The following is a 19,052-nucleotide window of genomic DNA, read 5'->3' as shown; positions in this document are numbered from 1 at the left end:
ATGGCTGCCTTTGTGGCTTCACATAATTCTTTTGTTTTAGGCATTATGTGAGAGCTGACAACTTCTGAGTTGTGCTACGGCTTGAATGTAAGCAGGAAACCACTCTAGGCCTTTGCATGTGCAGTGCTGCTTGTGACATGAAATGGCCTCTTATATACCCTGGGAATCAATTAAGCTTAAGAATGTCAAATAGGACATAAAGTATTATGTGACCAGCTGCATTTTTTGTTGTTTTCATTGTATTATACGTTTAGTGGTACCAGATATTAGAATGAACAAGAAATTGAAGAAAACAAGGGTGGTCTAATAATTTTTTCCATGACTGTACATCTGCAACAAGAGAGACACGGGTGCACAATATAATTTCATAACTCGAGTAGCTTTATTTCACCAGTATGAGCTTATCAGATCAGACTGATGGATAAGAGGAGCAGCTGCTTCAGAAGCGAGTGAAAGCAAACTTTTAGACCTAGAGAAATTCAAGGTTACGTTTCACTTTCACTGCACCTGACGTTCTGCTGTTCTGTCTGTGCCCAGAGTACGCGCAGCACTGTGAGAGTGTGGTGCAATCAATAACCGGACAGCACTCCCAATGACTGGTCAAGCTCCAGAAACATAAAATCAATACATGGTGACAGATGTTTTATTCGTGACGGGCCACCACAAACAAATGAATGTGTGGGAAACCCTGGCTTAATCAAACGAGGTTACTGTGTAAGTGATCTTTATAAATGTTGGTTGGCAGATTTTGTTATCTTCAAACAGAGCCAGGCTAGCTGTTTTCCTTTTTTTCCTGTTTTTATGCTATGCTATGCTAAGCTAAGGTAACCAACTGCTGCTTTCTATTGAAGAGACGGATGTCATATTGATGTTTTCTTTTGAAAAAACTGTTTCTTAAGTAGAAATAACAGACAGATGTCGACTTGGAAAATAGACACACAGACCACCAGAGGCTTTTCTTTTCCCTGGATTCACACAATATGTCCTTTGCTCATGTAACCTCACAGTATTCACAGAATTACATATTCCTGCCTAACAGCTGTGAACTTGATTTATTTACGACATCCCTTCTGTCACTGCCTACTACCCAGCCTTAATACAAACACATACCTCGTTTCCTCAAAAGAGCTGGAAATTTCCACAATCCAGGGTTAAGGCTGACACTCAAAACATCTTCCATCCAATTATGATCCATTTGTCAATTAAAGACTTAAGTTTGGAACTTGACTTTACACAAGAGGAGACAGATACTGAGATAATTGTGTGGTGCAGTCTTCAATAACTGCTTTCACAGAGTAAAGAGAGAAAAAAAAATACTCTGTAGGATGTAGCCAAGCCCTTTTTCCCTCGTTATCAGGGTCCATAATTAGCTCTTCAAACAACGTTGCCCAGGAAGTTACTGCAATTACAAGCGTCTGCACCACGAAGGATAAGTAAAGGATGACAATCATTTCTGAAGCAAAGACCCATGCCACTCATTTTGAGCCACATCTCAGGGTTGATGATTGTAGAAATCTTAAAGTCAGGTCATGAAAATGAACATTCAAAACAAACTGTGTATGTGCACTTGACAAAAGAGGAAGAGACAAGCTGACAGACTGTAAAACCTTGCAGCGCTCCCTTTCCTCTTTTCACTGTTTTTGCACACTTCTCTCGGGACAGAGTGCCTCTTCATAGAACAACAGACAGACACAAAATCAATTAAAGCACATGTCCGCAAACGATATGTAGAAGCATCTCACTTTCTCAATAATTCTTTTGCTTTATCAGCTACTATATCAGCCATTTATGATGCTTGGACTCTCTGCATACTTCTTTTGGAGCAAAAGCACCTGCACCAAAATAAAATAAGAGTGTGAGTGGTGCTTACCAGTGTCGGCAGTCAGGTTGTCAGTGGAGGCAGTGGGTAGGCTGGAGCTGCCCAGGCCTCGTAGAGTTGAAGTAGGGCTCTCTACTGACCCTTGTTGGCTGCAGCGATCCAGCTCCATGTTGCTGCCACTCATCTTACCACACACTCTGTAATGTAAAAACAAAAGAGATAATGTAACTTAATATAATGGACAAGATAAAAACAAATATTCAAACCATATTTTGTTTAGATTTTTTCCATTGCTGACATCTTTGCCAATTATCAGTCCAGCCGAGTGTAGTGTCCCCTGGTAGTTAGCCTGCAGGTTTTCTGCTGCAATAGAACATTTCCTTTCTGTGCATCTGTTTATAAATGTGGAAGCACTCCACTTCCCCTTGATGTTTTCTTATCTGCAATGTGCATTACTAATGAGTCTACGTAAAAGAGCACACGGTTTCATTATAAATGACGAACAAGTACCATCAGGAGTAGTTTCATTTCCTTGTTATGGAGGCACACTTCTTGATTCTGTGTTAATTTATAACTGCAACAAACAAGCCTTATTAAAACATCTTTACATATTACAATGAAGACATAAACTGCCTCAGGTACAATGTCACTAGTCTTATCTAGCCCATAAAAGGAAACTACATAACTTTTGCTGAGAATCAGATACTGTGGCCACACTTGACAAAGAATATTGGCATATTTGATTCAGCACATTTCCCAAGATTAGTTTCTATAAAGGGGAATTCCGCCCTTTTTACACATCAAAGTCTGTTTACAGGACGTAGTATTGGTGTATTTAATTATAAAAAGTTGTTTTAAGCTTGTGGCTCTAGAGGGGGGCTGCACAATGTCTGATGAATTATCTCAAGACTACAAGTTTGAAAGTGAAGAAAATCTGTGGGTGTGGAGTAACAAAGAAGACAGCTAAACAGCAGGGTTTCCTTAAAGCCTCCTGCAGACTGTGAGATAGTTTTAAGTCTAGTGCACGCTACACTCTGTGACATGGATCTTAATAAACTTGGGGACGACATCAAGTTTGATGTATGCAGACTGTGCAGTGACATCACCTACTGAATGACAGGCTACAACGTACATCCATTAATGTCAACAGGCCAGAACAAGACGTCCTCAGCATGCGTCATCCATCTAAGCCACTGTAGTAGTAAGAGAAAAATGTAAACAAACAAATCGAGCCCTATAGTGGTATTTATGTGTGTCAAAAAAAGTATGAAGAAAAAGTGAATGTGGACATGGTCATGGCTGGGAAAGGAGGCCAACTTGGCATGCCAATTTTGCAATGAGAGCTCCAAGTAAGTATTAACATCTACTCGCATTTATCATTATTTAAGAGTATACATTGTCCATAGATTTATTGTTCAAGGCTAATATATTTACACTCTGTTTTTAAAACAGAGCTTTTGACAAAAGGAAAGATTGTTTAGAACACTTAAAACCAGAATGATGATTTTAGGATTGTTATTGTGTAGTTTATTTAGAGTATCTGACAGTGTGGCTGATTTTACACGCTGATTTTATCACTGCAGCTCAGAATAACATGAGACACCTGGATTATGACAACTGGAAATACTAATGACAGATTGTCTTATTTAGAAAATTATCCACACAGTTGGCTCCTGTGATAGAGAGAGAGAGAGAAATCTTCTCAGTCACTAGCAATACTTTGAAGTGTTTTTATGTAAAAAATACTCAGAGCAGTTCCTTAATTATCCAACAGAATGGCAAAAAGTACAGTTGGCTATTATTTTCACCCAGCTGGACATTGCACGCACTTGTGGAAAACACTGGAGGTGACCTCTGTGCCAACTCCTCAATTCTCCATGAGGTTAGTGGTTTGAGGCTAAATTACCCATTACTGCAAAACACATCTGGATCTCTGACCAAATTGACAGTGGTCCAGTTGCATTGTGGGTAATGTAGGCGCCAGGTTTTTAACAAGGAATAAGAATGCCTCTGAACTCTGCTGCATCCGTTTTGACCCTTTAAAAACTGTTCTTCAAGTCAAAAAGCTAACCTGAGCCCTAACTTTAGTCACTGTTACCTATAAGTCCACAGAGCAAGTTTAATTTTGGCAGTAGGGCAACCTGATGGCCTATGGGTATCCTCAGTTTGCAGGCAGCTGGTAATCTTAGTTGCATGTCATTTGCCATCTCGCTACCCACGTCTCCTGTCATCTCTCTATTACAGACTATAAATATATGCATAAAATACCACAAAAAAACCTTCTAAAAGCTGTGGCAGGAAACCCCCGAGTTTATTGAATTACGTAAGGGTTTGTTTTATGGCTTATAAATTCATCTTTACATCTGTTAAAAGAAAGAGTGTGTTATTTCTACCGTCAAAAGTGACATAACCTTGCTTTGTTTCTTTTTAACAGCTAGAAAGAAGCTTTGCATGCTTCTTTTTCAGCTCGCCCAACTACCATGATGATGGCCACTTATAATACCAATGAAAACTGTGCATGGGCAGACTTCCTAATCAAGGTGACCAATTAGGCTGAGTGACAGTCATTCACTTGTCTCATTATATCCACTAATGGCTCAGGAAAGCAGGGTCCCATCCCTTCATCTCTCTTCCATCACAAAATGACTCCTCCATCCATTTATCTGCCAGACCCCTGACTTCAATTCCACCATAAATCAGCAGAACAAACAGATGAGGAGGAGAAAAGGAGAGGAGCTCAGGGGGAGACAAAGGGTTAGGTATTCTCTGTGGGCCGGTAGCTTAAGGATCCACTATCGTTTTACAGACAAAAGAACGGTGATGAAAGGCAGTGGAAACGCTGAAGCAGAGAGAGAAATGGTAATGGGAGCAGGAATTATAAGTGTGTATGTGCATGTGTGCGCTGGTGCATGTTGCACTCCAGATCTCTCAGATTTGTATCCAAAACATGAGATTTTCCTTGGCGAAAGAATGTCATTGCGTATGTCCTGCGGGAGGATGTGCATGGATGAACAAGCCTTCTGAGCAAGGGCATGCAGAAAGACCTTGACTTAGATAAAGACTGCGTGTAATAATATGCAAGCATTTATGGATGCAAATAACAGCTAATTTTTTTTATTAATTCATCTGTATGATGAAAAATCACTGATGTTATGGTAATCAATTAATCAATTACCATAATATTTGCAATTAATATTCTGTTGATTGACCAATCATTTCAGCACTATCACCTGTTATCTACATCCTGACAGAAACTGTGTCAAAATAAACAACCATTTCAACTGATCTCAGATTTCCAAAATCATGTCGTCATGATACAAAAAGCACCGTTCATCAAGATTTTATCGCTCTACATGGAATGCTCCATTTTAGTCTAAACATCTATTAATAAACATCTTAACTGCTAATTTCCTCTGAATAGATTTAATCACTTCCTTTGTTAAAACAAAGTCTATGTAAGAAATCAGAATCTCTTCAGTAAACATGTCACATGACATTTGTGTACTGCAAATCAGCCCTGCAACGACAGTAACCCAGATTTAAAGTGTAAACAATCATGCTACAGTAAGAAACACACTGGATCTGTTGACACACATGCTTTCCTGTGTGTGTGTGTGTGTGTGTGTGTGTGTGTGTGTGTGTGTGTGTGCGTGTGTGTGGTTCTAATAAAGCTGTGTGAGGGGAGCTGAGGGAGTTTTTAAAAAGGGATCAGACTGGGGTTACAGCTAAGTAGCTACAGATAGCGGTGTGACAGTGTAAAATGAGACCCGAACTAAACAGCAGCAGTGTTGTTGTTGTTGCAGATCAAGTTCACACAACTGGTTTCACTTCCTGACTTCTATATAGGGCCTTCTCTGTTTTAAATATATAAAATGATCACTGTACCGAGTACTGAATGTTACATGTTTGCATACACACAAACACAGAGTCACTCTCCGAGAGATAATGGCCTTTTAGTAAAAGTCAGAATCTGAGCTGGTTATATAAGCAGCACTAAGAGTGATGAAATTAAATACTGTAACCAGATTACAGCTGATGCATTAATGCTGACACATAATTTAAGGGTATGTAAAAATGAGGTGGAGCTCAGAAGAAAAGCAGGCTGACTCACATTGTACTCAGGTGTACGTGGTATCATGAACACCTGTACAATGTAATGCAATACTCTGCAATGTTGAGTTTTGGTTGACGGCAAGGAACTAAGTGAATCTTTTTTTGTGTATTGTAAAATATTGTTTGATGTTCTCTCTGTATTATATAAACTCACAAAAGGTAGTCTTTATTGCATTGCTGTTGTATCGGGTCACATTACATTGTGCATGCGTTTTTGCATTATTGTACAACCTCTTGATGTCACAACACACAGTGCAGAGCAGAAAGGCGTGCATTGTTTCTTACCCATGATTGTAGGATAATAACCATGGCTATATGGCCTTATAAACCAAGTCTTTGAAACAAAGATCCATTAATGTTTGACACCAATCCTTGTTATCTTTTGCAAACTGCTCCAGCCTTGCCTTGTTATCGTCTCTGTCAGATATCTCCTTCCCTTGTGTAAGTACAAGCCCCTTGCATTCATTTGCCCCACATCTCATAAAGTTACAAATTTAGTTCTTAATGATTTCACTTCTCATCTTCTAAATGTTGACAGTGTTTTAATTTTACTAAACGGATGGGCTCAAAAAGAAGAACATTATTTAGGTGAAAAGGTATTAGAGGAGATGAGAGCAAGAGTGAAATGGCAGGTTGTGAAAGAGGGAGGAAGTAAAGAACGAGCAAATAGTTGACCACATGTCATCTATTAGAAAAAAGCTACCTCTGAATTTCGACAACCGAGCTCCGGATAGAGGCATGGAAATTAGCCTCTGTGGTTTCTTACTGAAACGCTCTCAAACTCTGCAACTGTTTTACTGCTCAACAAGAATATCACAACTTGTGCATAGGTGCACCATCAATACATACTGAGGACACACATGAAAAGAAGATGCTGTCAGGTGCCTACCTCATGCTGGAGAGGCAGAGGTCCTTGTCAGGCTGGCGGGCACAAAATGCCCTATGATCAGACCGGTGGCTCCCTAAAGCCTCGCCATGTGTAGTAACACAACCCTGTCTCCACACGAGTCATATGTGTATTTAAAGTGAGCAGGCAAAGCAACAGCGCCCATCAGATGTGCAAAATTTAAGCACTCATATCTCATATATAGCATTCACCCACTGACCAGCAACAAGATGCTATCTGTTCTGCTGCACAGATGGGATCAGGACTGCTCTGTGACGGGAGGGGCAGCAAGTCCTGGAACGATCGTGCAGAGAAGGCAAACCCAAGTCAAACTCGGCAGACTTGAATACACACGTCTGATCTATAAATTCTACTTCTATTGGTGGCAACAGACTTCCAGAATGGGACAGTTCGGAAGTTGCCAGGAGCAACAATCTGTTCACAAAGGCCCCTCCCTTTGGCAACCTTCACTGACTGGTGGACACACCTCCCCCGTTAAAGAGTACTTAAACACACACACTCATGCATGACATAGTCACACGCACACGCACACACGCCTCTGGCTGACCCACTACATGACATGTAGGTTGACTTTTAAAGTGAATTAAAAAAAAGGAAAATTTGGTGTTTTCCGCTGTGATCAAAGGTTCTGGGGGGGCAGATTTTTGAACCATCTGTGACTTTTAAATGATTCAGCACATTAAAATGCTGCCTCATGGGCAACATGTGCATGTGTCTTTGTGTTGTGAATGTTTCCATTCAAGCCACACACAAGATTCTGTTTTCTGTCAATAATAAATCTTTCCGTGAAGTTTTGATTGATTTGAAGGCAATATTTAGATTCCCTGCAGTCACATTTGATTAAATACACAAAATCCACCAATAAACTCAGAAAGCCATAACTGTCACCGGCTGGCTCGAGCCATTCCCACATGTGCCTCTACAAGGTGTATTTTTATCAGCCCAGAATGTCGGCAATGTCATAACAGCAGAGGTGGGTCTGGACTAGAATTACCACAAACATAAGGGCCCTTGAAATGTGATCAGCAGTCTGTGTTTTGGACAGTAAAACACTCCTACTCAGCTTTTGCTGACTCCAGCAGCTCAAGATGGCCGAACATCTGTTTGTCTTGAGGAAGTCACAGTTGTGTGTTTGCACCTCATCCTGCTGCCATCCCAGACAAAGCAAAGTATATTTTTGATGCTCTAATAACTGCAACACAAGGCCCTTCCTCTGTTTCTGCTTTGGTGTAGCTGACTCAGACAGTGGAGTGTATTCTTAGCCTCATGCAGACTCCAGTGTGAGCACGTGTGCAAATGTTACTGCTAATAAACGGCTGTGTAAGCTAGGAGCCCTGAGTACAGTAGGTCACAAAAGTGCAAGTGAAGGTGAAAAATATCTTTCTGCCCATCCTGTAAGTGGTGGAATAAAATTATGTTACTATCAAGCACATGCAAATAGTGCAAATATGATCTTTTTTTGGCCAAAGATTCATTAAATGCCTGCTAATGACAACTTAGTCCCTGCATGACAATATCAATGGGACAAGGCCTTTTTTTTTTTACAGCTCTACTGTGCTACAGCCAAAACAAATTTACAGCAACGTGACACAGCAGGGGACTATTTAACAGACCCACTCTGTGTGTTAATTAGAATTGAAAAAGTCACATTACTATCATGAATAGAACAAGGCATGCATTGAGGAAAATGCCGGAACAGTTTGAATGATCACAAACCGCAAGAATGGAGGCTGATTCAAGGCTGAATAATGATGCTATGAAAGGAGAAGGCACAGTAAGATTCACACAGATGACTGCAGCAAGATGCATGTGCACAGTCACAGGCGATATAAACTTAGACTCCATAAGCAGCAGCACCAATGCTATAATGTCCCATTAGACAGCATTTATGCATTTAGACTAAGTGCAAGTTGTCAGTGCTAAATTATAGACTAAAATGTAACATGGTTTCATGGCTGAATTACAGTTGCATTAGTTTTAATGCAAGTCACAGGTAAGCGACTGAAGAACAGGCACGCAAGTACGTGCTATAATGGGCAGTTCATGTTTGATAAATGCATGGCATCCATCTTGCAGCAAGTGCTTAGTACACTAGTGTGCAATTAAACCTCTATTATGCTTTTTCTCATACATAGCTGCCTCATAGTAAACAATATTTAGATGGAAATTTATAATCGGTAAGTTTTACACCACTGAATACTTTCAGCTGCACTAAAAGTTAAAAAATAAAATGGAATAAAACACAGTTGGTAATTCGGCTAAAACAAATAATCCGGACTGGGAATGATAGTGGTATGATGGGTTCCATTTATCATGTAAGTCCTTTATCCTAAGATAAAAAAAAATAGTTGTCATCTGGTGATTGCAGCTTCTCGTTTCTTCAGAACCACTTTTGTTGCTTCATATAGTGAAGAGAATACCTTCATGTCTATTGGTCAATCTGAGTGAGCAATGTCATGGCCTGGCACCTTGAGCACCTTCCTATTGGACATTTGCAGACATTTCACTGACAACATAACTGACTGAAAATGGTTATTTAATGATGAAAATCATATTTTTCTAAGCTTTACCAAATATAACCCTACACAGATACAGTGCTGGTGCTCTATGCTATTTGAGAGTTAATGACATTTAAATGTCAAACAAAAAGGTCTTTGTTAATCTTACCTGTGCAGTTTCTTCGGTGGGGGAGGTGGCGGATTGGGCTCATTGTTGGCAGCTCCCTTTCCTGCTGCCAGCAGCTCTGATGAGCCGCCATGCAACAGTTGCTTGGACGGCATGCTCCCGTTCTGCTTGCCCTCCTCCTCTGCACCGGTGCCCTCAGTCTCCCCCTGACAGGCACCATTGTTGGGGGCAGCCGGGGGGGCCGTGCCTGGCTCTGTCATTGGAGGGGGGCTGCTGTGGGCCTTTCGGTCCTTGGCCCCCTTCCAGACAGCGGCACCATTGACCAGGCCTGGCACCAGAGAGGTTGTCCCTGGGTTGGCGGCCAACTTCTTCTTCTCCTCCTCTTTCCGCTCTCTATCCTCCTCCTCCTCTTCTTCCTCGATGCGACAGTTCCAGCCAGAGCTGTGGTGGTGGGGCTTGTGCCAGCGTTCGGACACCGATGTGCTGTGGCTCTCTGCATGGACTTTGAAGTGGCCCTCTCTGGCAGAGACAAGGAAAAGCATGGGGAGTTCCGGCAGAGGGACAGGGGACGAAATGGATGGTGAGAGGCTTGAGGTGCCCAGTCTGGGGAGATCAGGAAGAGGGACTGGGGACGAGATGGACGGTGAGAGGCTAGAGGTGCCCAGTTTGGGGGAACGGCTGGTCCTTTTTGGGGGAATAGGTGGGCTAGACTGAGGCTTGGGATGCAGAGTTGGAGTAAGACTCGCTTCTGTGACCAAAGAGGGAGCGCTGTGGCTCGGGCTGGGCCAGCGGAAGGCCGGGCTGCTGGGGTCTTTACGTGCTGTTGGGCTGAAGTGGCATTGGGTGCCGATGGCTGAATCTGGACTGCTCAGGTAGAAAGTCCGGTTGTTCTCCTCTGTGTGAGTTGCCATTACAGTGATGGTGGCCCGATGACCCTCTCCAGAGGGCTCAGAGCCCTTGGGTGAGTTCTTAGTCTGGTTTGGGGATACGGGATTGGATTGCACCCCATCCCCTTGTGGCCTGCGCTTTTTCTTGGTGCTTTCTGCATAAATGGGCTCTGAGTCTGGCTGTCCATTAGGAGAGTTGGGAGCTGACTTTGGGCTACCCATAGTTGGTGGGCTTTGGGGGCTCCCTGACCTAACTTGTCTTGCTCCTGACCCATCTGTCCCTGGAAGTGAATCTATACTGCTACGATAAGAACAAGAGGAGTCCGAAAAGCTGGTCTGTTCGGTCAGGACGGGAGGAGAGTGAAGGGGCGGTGGGGGATTATGGCTGTTACTAGCTGTGGTTGGGGAAGTGGTTGAAGTGCTGGAGGTCTTGGTTGTACCAGTAGCAGCACTGCTGATACCATTGCTATGAGCTGGACTGGAAGGGGCAATATCCACAGAAAAAGGTATCTCCACAGATGCCTGATGGGATTCCTGACAATTTGCTCTAGTATTCCCACCAATTCCATTATAAGTGCTCTTGGTTCTAGTAGTGGATGTATTCTGCTGCCTGCAGGTGTCTCCATTTGCGTTCTTCTTTATACTCTGCGGACCTTTACCCTCCTCCTGGGAAACGAAGATGTTGCTTATGATCATGGAGTCTTTTGGCAAGATGTTGGGGGATAAGGACGCCAGAGAGAAGCAGTTGTTGTAGTCCATTTTGGCTTCAGGACTCTGCAGAACCGCATCTCTGTGGACCTTGTTGCAGCCATTACTGTCAATGTAAAGAGAAGACAGATCCAATAGAGTCTTCAGGCCCAACCGCTCAACTGGGCTCTTTGTGTTCTCCTGAAACACAAATATAAGCAGACACTAAAGTACAGATATACTGTATCATTCTAGACAGCAATAAAGGATAAACATTTTATGAGAACTACCTGCTCTATGTTCATGTTGATGTCTGTCATCGACTCGCTGGTGTCAAGGCTCATCATAGTAGGTTTGACAGCTATGGTTGGCTTGCTGTAGGGCGAAGGCGACGTTACTCCAGCGTCTTCATCGCCTCCTGGGATGCTCTTCAAACAAGTAGCTGGCACATTAACTTCCAGGCCACTGACTGCCTTGGGGTGCGCACTGAACGGGTGGAAGCAGTTCTTACAAGAGCCGGGTTTCCACACGTGTTCTGCAAAGTCACTGCACGCTGACATCTTTGGTTTGCTAAATCAGGTTTGGTCAGAAGTGGCTGTTGAGTGATGTTGCAGATACTGGATGAACCATCATGGCTGGACCAAAGAAGGTTGCAACGTCACAAGATGTTGATCACAAGGCAATATGTAGAGGAGAGAGAAAGAGAAGGTTCTTTGTAAATATGAAGTCAGAATGTCTATGCAATTACTTTTTGCCCATATGTTGTATCAGAATGGGAATACCACGTGACTTTGTGAGCAAGTGAAGCTACTCATAGTACATAAGAACTATCTAAACATCCTGTTTATCCTTATTACGCAGATCTGCAGGGTTTCTCACACATTCATTTATTTGTGGTGAGCCATTATGATAAAAACATATGCTGCCAAAAATAGATTTTCAATTTCTGGAGCTGGACTGTTCATTAGAGGCACTGTTGGAATATATGTACTGTTCTGTTATTCATTGCATCACACTCTCAGAGTGCAGAGTGTACTCTGAGCTCAGATGGAGCAGTAGAGCATCAGGCACATTGCAAGTTAACCGTTCATTATGCTGCGTCCAAAAGTTTGCAGTCACTTACAGCGGCTCTTCCTCTAATTGATCAGCTCTGAAGAGATTGTAGATTAATTATTCAATCATCAAGTCAAAATTGAATCACAAATTTGGTATCTTGAGAACTTGCAAAAGACTAAACATTGTTTTCTTTTATTTTACTGACTCAAGATGCTTGACCCTTTTTTTTTTTTTTTTTACAAAGAAAGACTAAGTTAAAAAAGTTTAACATGATTTTGAAAGTGTTTAGACAGTGATGAGGGGGTCCAGGCTGACATGTGTCTTAAAGCTAATTGAAGACCCTCGTTGGGATTTAAGTGTCATTCGCGGATGTAACCTAAGAAGACCTGGTGTGCGCTGTGCTGCTTGTTCCCATGGCCTCCTAAATTAGAGGGTATGTGGTTTCTGTTCAACCAGAAGGGCCTGCCGGTGTGAGCCCCGCGACATAAAAGCCCTCCAGAGTCCTCTGCAGCCCCCGACATGCTAGAAGAAGACGGAGGAGCCTCAAGCATCCCGGAGGTCGGAATGTCAGGAATGTCTAAAGGCGCAAGTCTCACCAGGGTGAATCTCACACCCACGACCACCTCCCATCCCCCCCTCCACACACACACAAACCTCCCACTCCACATGTGTGTCCTCCTTTCACAAACAAACTGACCTACACACACACACACACACACACACACACACACACACACACACACACACACACACACACACACACACACACACACCTCCTTTCTCTCCCTCTTATGTGTGTCCTGTTTAACTGGGCTGACAGTGAGAAGATCAACACCATTTCATAGAGATCAGTTGTTTCCCTGCATCTGAGTGTCCCTCTTTGTGTTCTCTGCACAGCTGTAATTGCTTCTCAACAAGGTGCTGCAATGACACACGGCAACATTAGGCCACCATCTAGACTCATTATCTGGAAAACAGAGGAAGCAGGAGGAACACTTTCTCTCCTGGGATAATGAAAACAGGGTATATAAACACTCAGGTAGCCAAAATGTGACCATTACATTAGGCACTCTTTAAGCTAGAGATTCTTAATTTCTACAACTCTTAAACCAAAAGATCCCCCCATAAAAACAAGGAATGCTTGAGGCTTGTAAAGACTCCTGGTAATTCATGGCTCCAGTATAACTACTTTGCCATCTTACTAATTCTATAGGAATGAAGAGTTTTCCTGTTAATAAAGATAATGCATGTTTACATTTTTCTTTGTTCTGTCTGACTCAGTTTGGGCAGGAAAGCACCCACTAGCTCAGTGTTTGTTTAACTGTTCCTGCGACAACAGAGGAAACGGAGCCTTGCCTAACATCTTATGGCGTGTTGCATGAGTCATATGAAGCAATGACTGATCATTAAGCCACTAGGCCTGCTGCTGTAGAGAACACGTCTCAGGAGTTTTGTGGGACAGTCAGGCAACAGCAAAGCATAGACAGACGGAGCACTGTCATGGTGTGTTTGGTGAGTTAAAGGGATAGGTCTGATTTTTTTTTTTAAAGAGGGGTTGTATGGGGTACTTATCAATAGGCAGTATATTAAAAACAATGGATGTCAGTCCGCATGCCCCTAGTTTGGAGAAACAGGCTGGAGTCCAACAGGGAAGCTAAGCGATCTACTGCAGTGGATGGGTCAGCAACAAGAAACATTTCAGCTACCTAAAAAAGTTCCACCTAAAAATAAAAAAATCAGTATCAGTTTAAGTGTACGCTATACTGAAAGTACTTTAACCTGTTTAACCTTACTGTCAGAAAGTGATTTCCAATGGGAAAATAAAGCTGTTGTACTGCTCTCCTCAGAGCCAGATCCCATTGGGAAAATGGTGATTTAACATTGCTGAACACAGGAGCTGCTTATCTACCACTGCCGCAGTCATTTATGTTGTTTGTGTTACTGTGTAACTTTCTGACTCACCAAAGTCACACAACAATACCAACAAACTGATCAAGGGAGGGATAGACTAGCAACTCCCATGTTCAGCAAGCTAAAATTATTATTTTTTCTCAATAGAGTCTGGTTTTAAGTGAGACTTTTTTTGGTTGGCTACAATAAGTTTTGTTGCTGACCGCATCCACAGCATTACATTGCTTAGCTTCCACGTCAAACCCCTGCCTGTTCCTCCAAACTGGGGGCGCGTCGACTGACATCTACTGTATGTAATATACTGATTATGAATAAGTACTCATACAACCCTACTTCAAAAAATCCGAACTATCCCTTTAAGACCAAACTGACAGGGGCAATTAAGTCTATGTTGGTCTACTCCCCCCGCAGAGAATTAAAGAAAACAAAAGAAGTGGACATATCATATTAAACATTTTCTTTAATTCCAGAGAAAACAGAAACACATCTCAATCTGCACCTCACTGTTGGTTATTCTACCTCTTGTTTACATGTTCATCCCTGCTTGTTTGAACAGAGATAGACCCCGCTGTCTACATTCCCCACACCTTCTCCAGCTCAAGGTCCAATATTTCTCACTTCCTCTTGTAAAAACACACACAGAGCATAACCACGAGAAGTTCAGCCATATGATAAAATCCAACGCCTGCCATTAATGAAAAAAACTATGAAAAATATCTCACGAGTATGTCAGAAGTCGGGGGCTGGATAAACAAGAAGAGGGCAAAATGACTGGAGGCTGGATGTTAGTCTGGTGTGGAATTTATTGTGGAATTTGTTTTGGGCCATTTCATTAAGATATGAGCCTTGAAGTCAAATGCATCATAGATCCATGACCTCTGTGCATCACACACACAAGTCGCATGGCCACTAGATGTCTCAAAAAACACCTTCAGTTTAGCTGAGAAATAAAAACCCACTTCTCTAATTTGAGACTCCAGACAAGCCAAAATTGTGCATTGCTTTCCTGAAGCAAAACAAAACTAGGTATTTGCTTTGAGCTAACCGGCTGTAATGAACGGAAGAATGCAGTCAGGGTGCAATGTCAGACCGGATGGCAACAGTTTAAATAGCCCAGAGATATGGTGAGCAAGAGGAGTAATTAAGGTAAAGGTTAGGGGGCTTATCAACACTCAACAGCTGGTAAAAGTGCACTTTGTCTGATCCCTCTGCAGCAGAGTGCACCAGCACCACCACACACGCACATCCACGAGCAAGCACTTAGACAGCCCAAATTATATATATCTGATGGTTATTACTGTAGAGTTACTGAAAAATGACTTTATTGTGCAAAAGTCTTAGGCCACCATAAACTTTGTTATTTTAGCAAGGTTATTGTGATCATAAATATTTATTTCTCAGTAGTCTCTTTACTAAAATACAACTAGGACATACAGGACATGCATATACAGTATTTAAAATGCACATTTTTCAGAATAAAACAACTTGAACGGGCTAAAGTTGCAAATATATAGAGTAACCTCCCTTTCAACTTAGCAGCTCTGGTGGGAAGATAATATGAGATTTATAAAATGTATCTTCTAGTGTATTTACACCAGGTTGCAGCCAAGACTTGTCCACAGCCTAATAGCTTGAACTACCTTTTGTTATGGTTATACAATTCCATGTTTTACACATTGAATATTAAAGTTCATTCTGAAGAAACCATTTTGTTCTGACTTTTTTGGTGGTTTTTTTTTTTTGTATTTAAATCCTTTGCACAATACTGTACTTTACTGCATTATCCAACTGACTGATTTTACTGAATTGCTGTCCTACCAACAAAAAAAAAAAACAACAACAAAAAAAAACCACATACACTTTAATGAATGAGATGCCCACAGAATATCAGTCACTCATAATCGAAATAATTAGACAACCTATAGTCCACATCACGGTCTGATAACCAGGTCACATCAGCATGTTAGTCACTCACTTTGAATACAAATGCATTCACAAGCAACATTTGTCACGGCTGCCTCACTCTCAGCCCATTCATTCACGGGGGGGTGTACAACCTGTTTCTGCGATACTCGCTTGGGATTTCCGCCAAAACTTCTAAACTTTTGACAAATATCTCAAAACTTCCACCTGAAGGCTATTCATTTTAATATTTTAAGAGCATGTTTAGTCAAGACAAATTCGGCATGGGTTACACCCTACATGTCTAGGTTTAAGGTGATGTTTTTAGATTTGATAAATGGGGCTAAAACACTTGTCTGTAGCCAAGTTTGGTTTACGGCGGATTATTGTAGCTGAAAAAATGTCCTAGTGTGTTGGGGGAACTGGCAAAATAGCTGTTTTCATTACCTGCGTTAATACGTTAATAGGGAACTTTGGCTCAACCTGTATCGCTGACATAATAAATCGGAGCCTAAAGGAGGAAAAAAATCAAAGCTACATCGTAGCCAAGGTTATATTGACTGGCTGCTTACCTGCTCGGACTTTCTCTTCCCTGGCAACACAAAAGCTTTCAGAAAAAGAGAAAAAAAAAGACACACACAAAAAAATCACAACTGAGTCGTATCCGCTCTTCTAATTCCCACAAAAGCAGATATCCGTCTATTTTCAGTTATCCCACATGCGACAGGTTAATGACCCAGGAGACTGCAGCTACTGCAGACTGGTGTCGGCTCCGGCTCGTGCTCCTGCTGCTGCTGCTGTTGCACCGTGCAGAGGTGGAGTGTTTGAGGCGGAGCAGGAGTCCTCTGCAGCAGCAGCAGCAGCAGCGTGGAGGGAGCACAAGGAGGTGGGAGGAGCTCTGCTAACCAACCATGCAGTCTGGTCAGTGGCCACTCGCAGATTTTCATTAAGGCTTTTGTTCTATTAGCTGTCATAGGGATTTTTTTTTAACAACCCAGCTGTCATTTGATTTGCAGAAAATTCCACTCAAAATTTAAAGCTGCAGCCTGAGGCAAAAGGTGTGTTGGCTCACATACACTTTTTCTGTTAAAAGTAGACATCAAGGGACTTTTTTGGGTTGTTTTTTTTGTTTGTTTTGTTTAATTTGGGTCATTTGATACTTAGTATCTTCCCCTATCATGTCCCGATCCGATACTTGTATTTACCTGTATAATACAGCTGCACAATGCACACTTCAAATACTTTAAAGTTATTTAAATCAATCCAGTGTATGTGCTTTACAGTTAATAGCTCTGCAACGCAATACAAGAAAAGAAATCTGCATCCAAACAGTTCCTAAGTTTTTTTGAAATAGCCTACTTTTAACAAAATAACAGTAGAAAACTAAAAATTGAATATTTGTGTCTGGCTCTTGTCACAATTATCACTATTCCACTTTGCACAGCTTTTGTTTTTGTTTTTATTTTTTAACAAAATAACAAAGAAAACAAAGTGAAGTGCAGCATTTTTTTTGTTTGTTTTTTGTTGCTGGTTATTTATTTGTTTTTTTGCAGAGGGGTTAAGAATACTATAAATAAGTAATATAATCACAATTCTACTTCAGAGCTGTGTTAAAGTTGTACTTCAACATTCCAAAGTCACAACAAATAAAAATCGAGAGCAATTCCTCTTATTTATAACATTATAGAAAAACTAGTTGACTGAAAATGAACAAAATCCATATAAAAATAAATAAAAATAAAAATAAAAAAGTGGTGCAGCAGCTTAAGTTGAGCATGAAAAAAAATCAGTTTCTATTTATTAGAGTAGAAGCATCACAATAAAACCTCAATATCTGCGACAATTCCTGCTCACTGTTTAAGACACCCATGTGACAGCGGACGTAAACAAAGGATCGGGTGGGGCACGCGCTCAAAATAACCAGTCCCAATCAATTGAAAAATGCATTGATCGGCCCGATACTGATCTCTCCAATTCGATTGGGACAACCCTTGTTAAAAGCCAACTGGTCTGTGCAGGTTTATTCTGGAAGCAATCAGTCTTGATCACAGGAGCCCTCTGATGTAGTTGAAGGTGGATGTATACAAGCTTTCCTGGGTTTTGCTGCCCTTCCCTCCTGCTGCCCCCCTTGGCTGCTCCTGCTTCTGTTTATCATGACCAGGGTGACAGAGTGCTAGAAAAACACTGCCGCTGCTACTGAGCCAGGCTGGACCCCTGCTGGTTTCCATTACAGGCAGCAAAAGGAGAGACAAAGCTCACAGAGAGACAAACACAGCCGCTGTGCTGGATGAAGGCAGTCATCCGTAGAGATTAACCTTTTAACTGCACATCTCCTCTTTTGTCTTACTGAGAAATAACAGTGAAACAAGATGTTATCTGTTGGCTTCGCGAGTCATTTTAACAGACCATTTGGTTTTGTTTGAGTTGCCAAAAGACCAGTGGTGGATGATGTCATGAAGTCATGAACTATCTGATATTTACCGCACATGAGTATCAGAAGTTATTTTATGATATTAAATGTATAAAATATTGAAAGTAAAGGTATAAGTAAATGCTGTTAATATTAATGCGAGTGCTGGGAATTTTAAAGGTTATTTATTTGCCATCTCAACAATGGAGCCTACATTTTGTAGTAAGTAACTAAGATGCTTAGGGTATATGTGGTGGAGTAAAAGTATACATTTCATTTAGGAAATGTAGAGGAGTAAATGTGAAAATTGACAGAAAAATAAAACTCAAGTAAAGTACAGATACTTGAGTACCTTGAGTACTGTGACAAAGTATTTTCACTTTGTTACATTACACCACTGCAAAAGACAAGGCCCTAAAGACAAGAATAACAGCAGAAAAAATAGCACTAGATCTGTTAACCCCAGAATCAAGCAGCCCTTCCCTCCACTCTGAGGATCCCATTCCTCTACTTCCTGCAAAAGGACACATCCATGTCCGTGAATCGATTGGACACAGAACCCGACAGTTTCCTGAACCTCACGCATGGATTTATAGCGGCGCTGAGACAATCAGCATAAGTGGCACAGCAGCAGAGACCGGATCCAGGAAAAGTGATATCTTTTACAAGGCCACCTGTTGAATTTGGACAGAGTCACAATCCTCTCAAGAGGATTAAGAGTTTGTTGCATTGCAT

The 19,052-nt window shown here is 41.6% G+C and overlaps 1 protein-coding gene across 1 annotated transcript in view; it reads right to left on the bottom strand.

Moving 5' to 3' along the window:
* Positions 1–16,753, bottom strand: part of prag1 (PEAK1 related, kinase-activating pseudokinase 1) — a 47,003-nt gene extending 30,250 nt beyond the window's left edge. Inside the window, exons 1-4 of the mRNA XM_042509118.2 lie at positions 16,480–16,753; positions 11,329–11,673; positions 9,507–11,239; positions 1,871–2,016 (exon numbers count right to left, since the gene is read on the bottom strand). Coding sequence (XP_042365052.2) covers positions 1,871–2,016; positions 9,507–11,239; positions 11,329–11,598 — 2,149 coding nt within the window. The 5' untranslated portion in view covers positions 11,599–11,673; positions 16,480–16,753. The remainder of the gene's footprint in view (positions 1–1,870; positions 2,017–9,506; positions 11,240–11,328; positions 11,674–16,479) is intronic.
* Positions 16,754–19,052: the final 2,299 nt, after the last annotated feature.

Source organism: Plectropomus leopardus, chromosome 20, assembly GCF_026936395.1.
Source record: "Plectropomus leopardus strain MGB_pleo_1.0 chromosome 20, ASM2693639v1, whole genome shotgun sequence".
Lineage (NCBI taxonomy): Eukaryota > Metazoa > Chordata > Actinopteri > Perciformes > Serranidae > Plectropomus > Plectropomus leopardus.
Note: the sequence above shows the minus strand (reverse complement) of the source record. Positions and strands in the feature narration are given on the sequence as shown.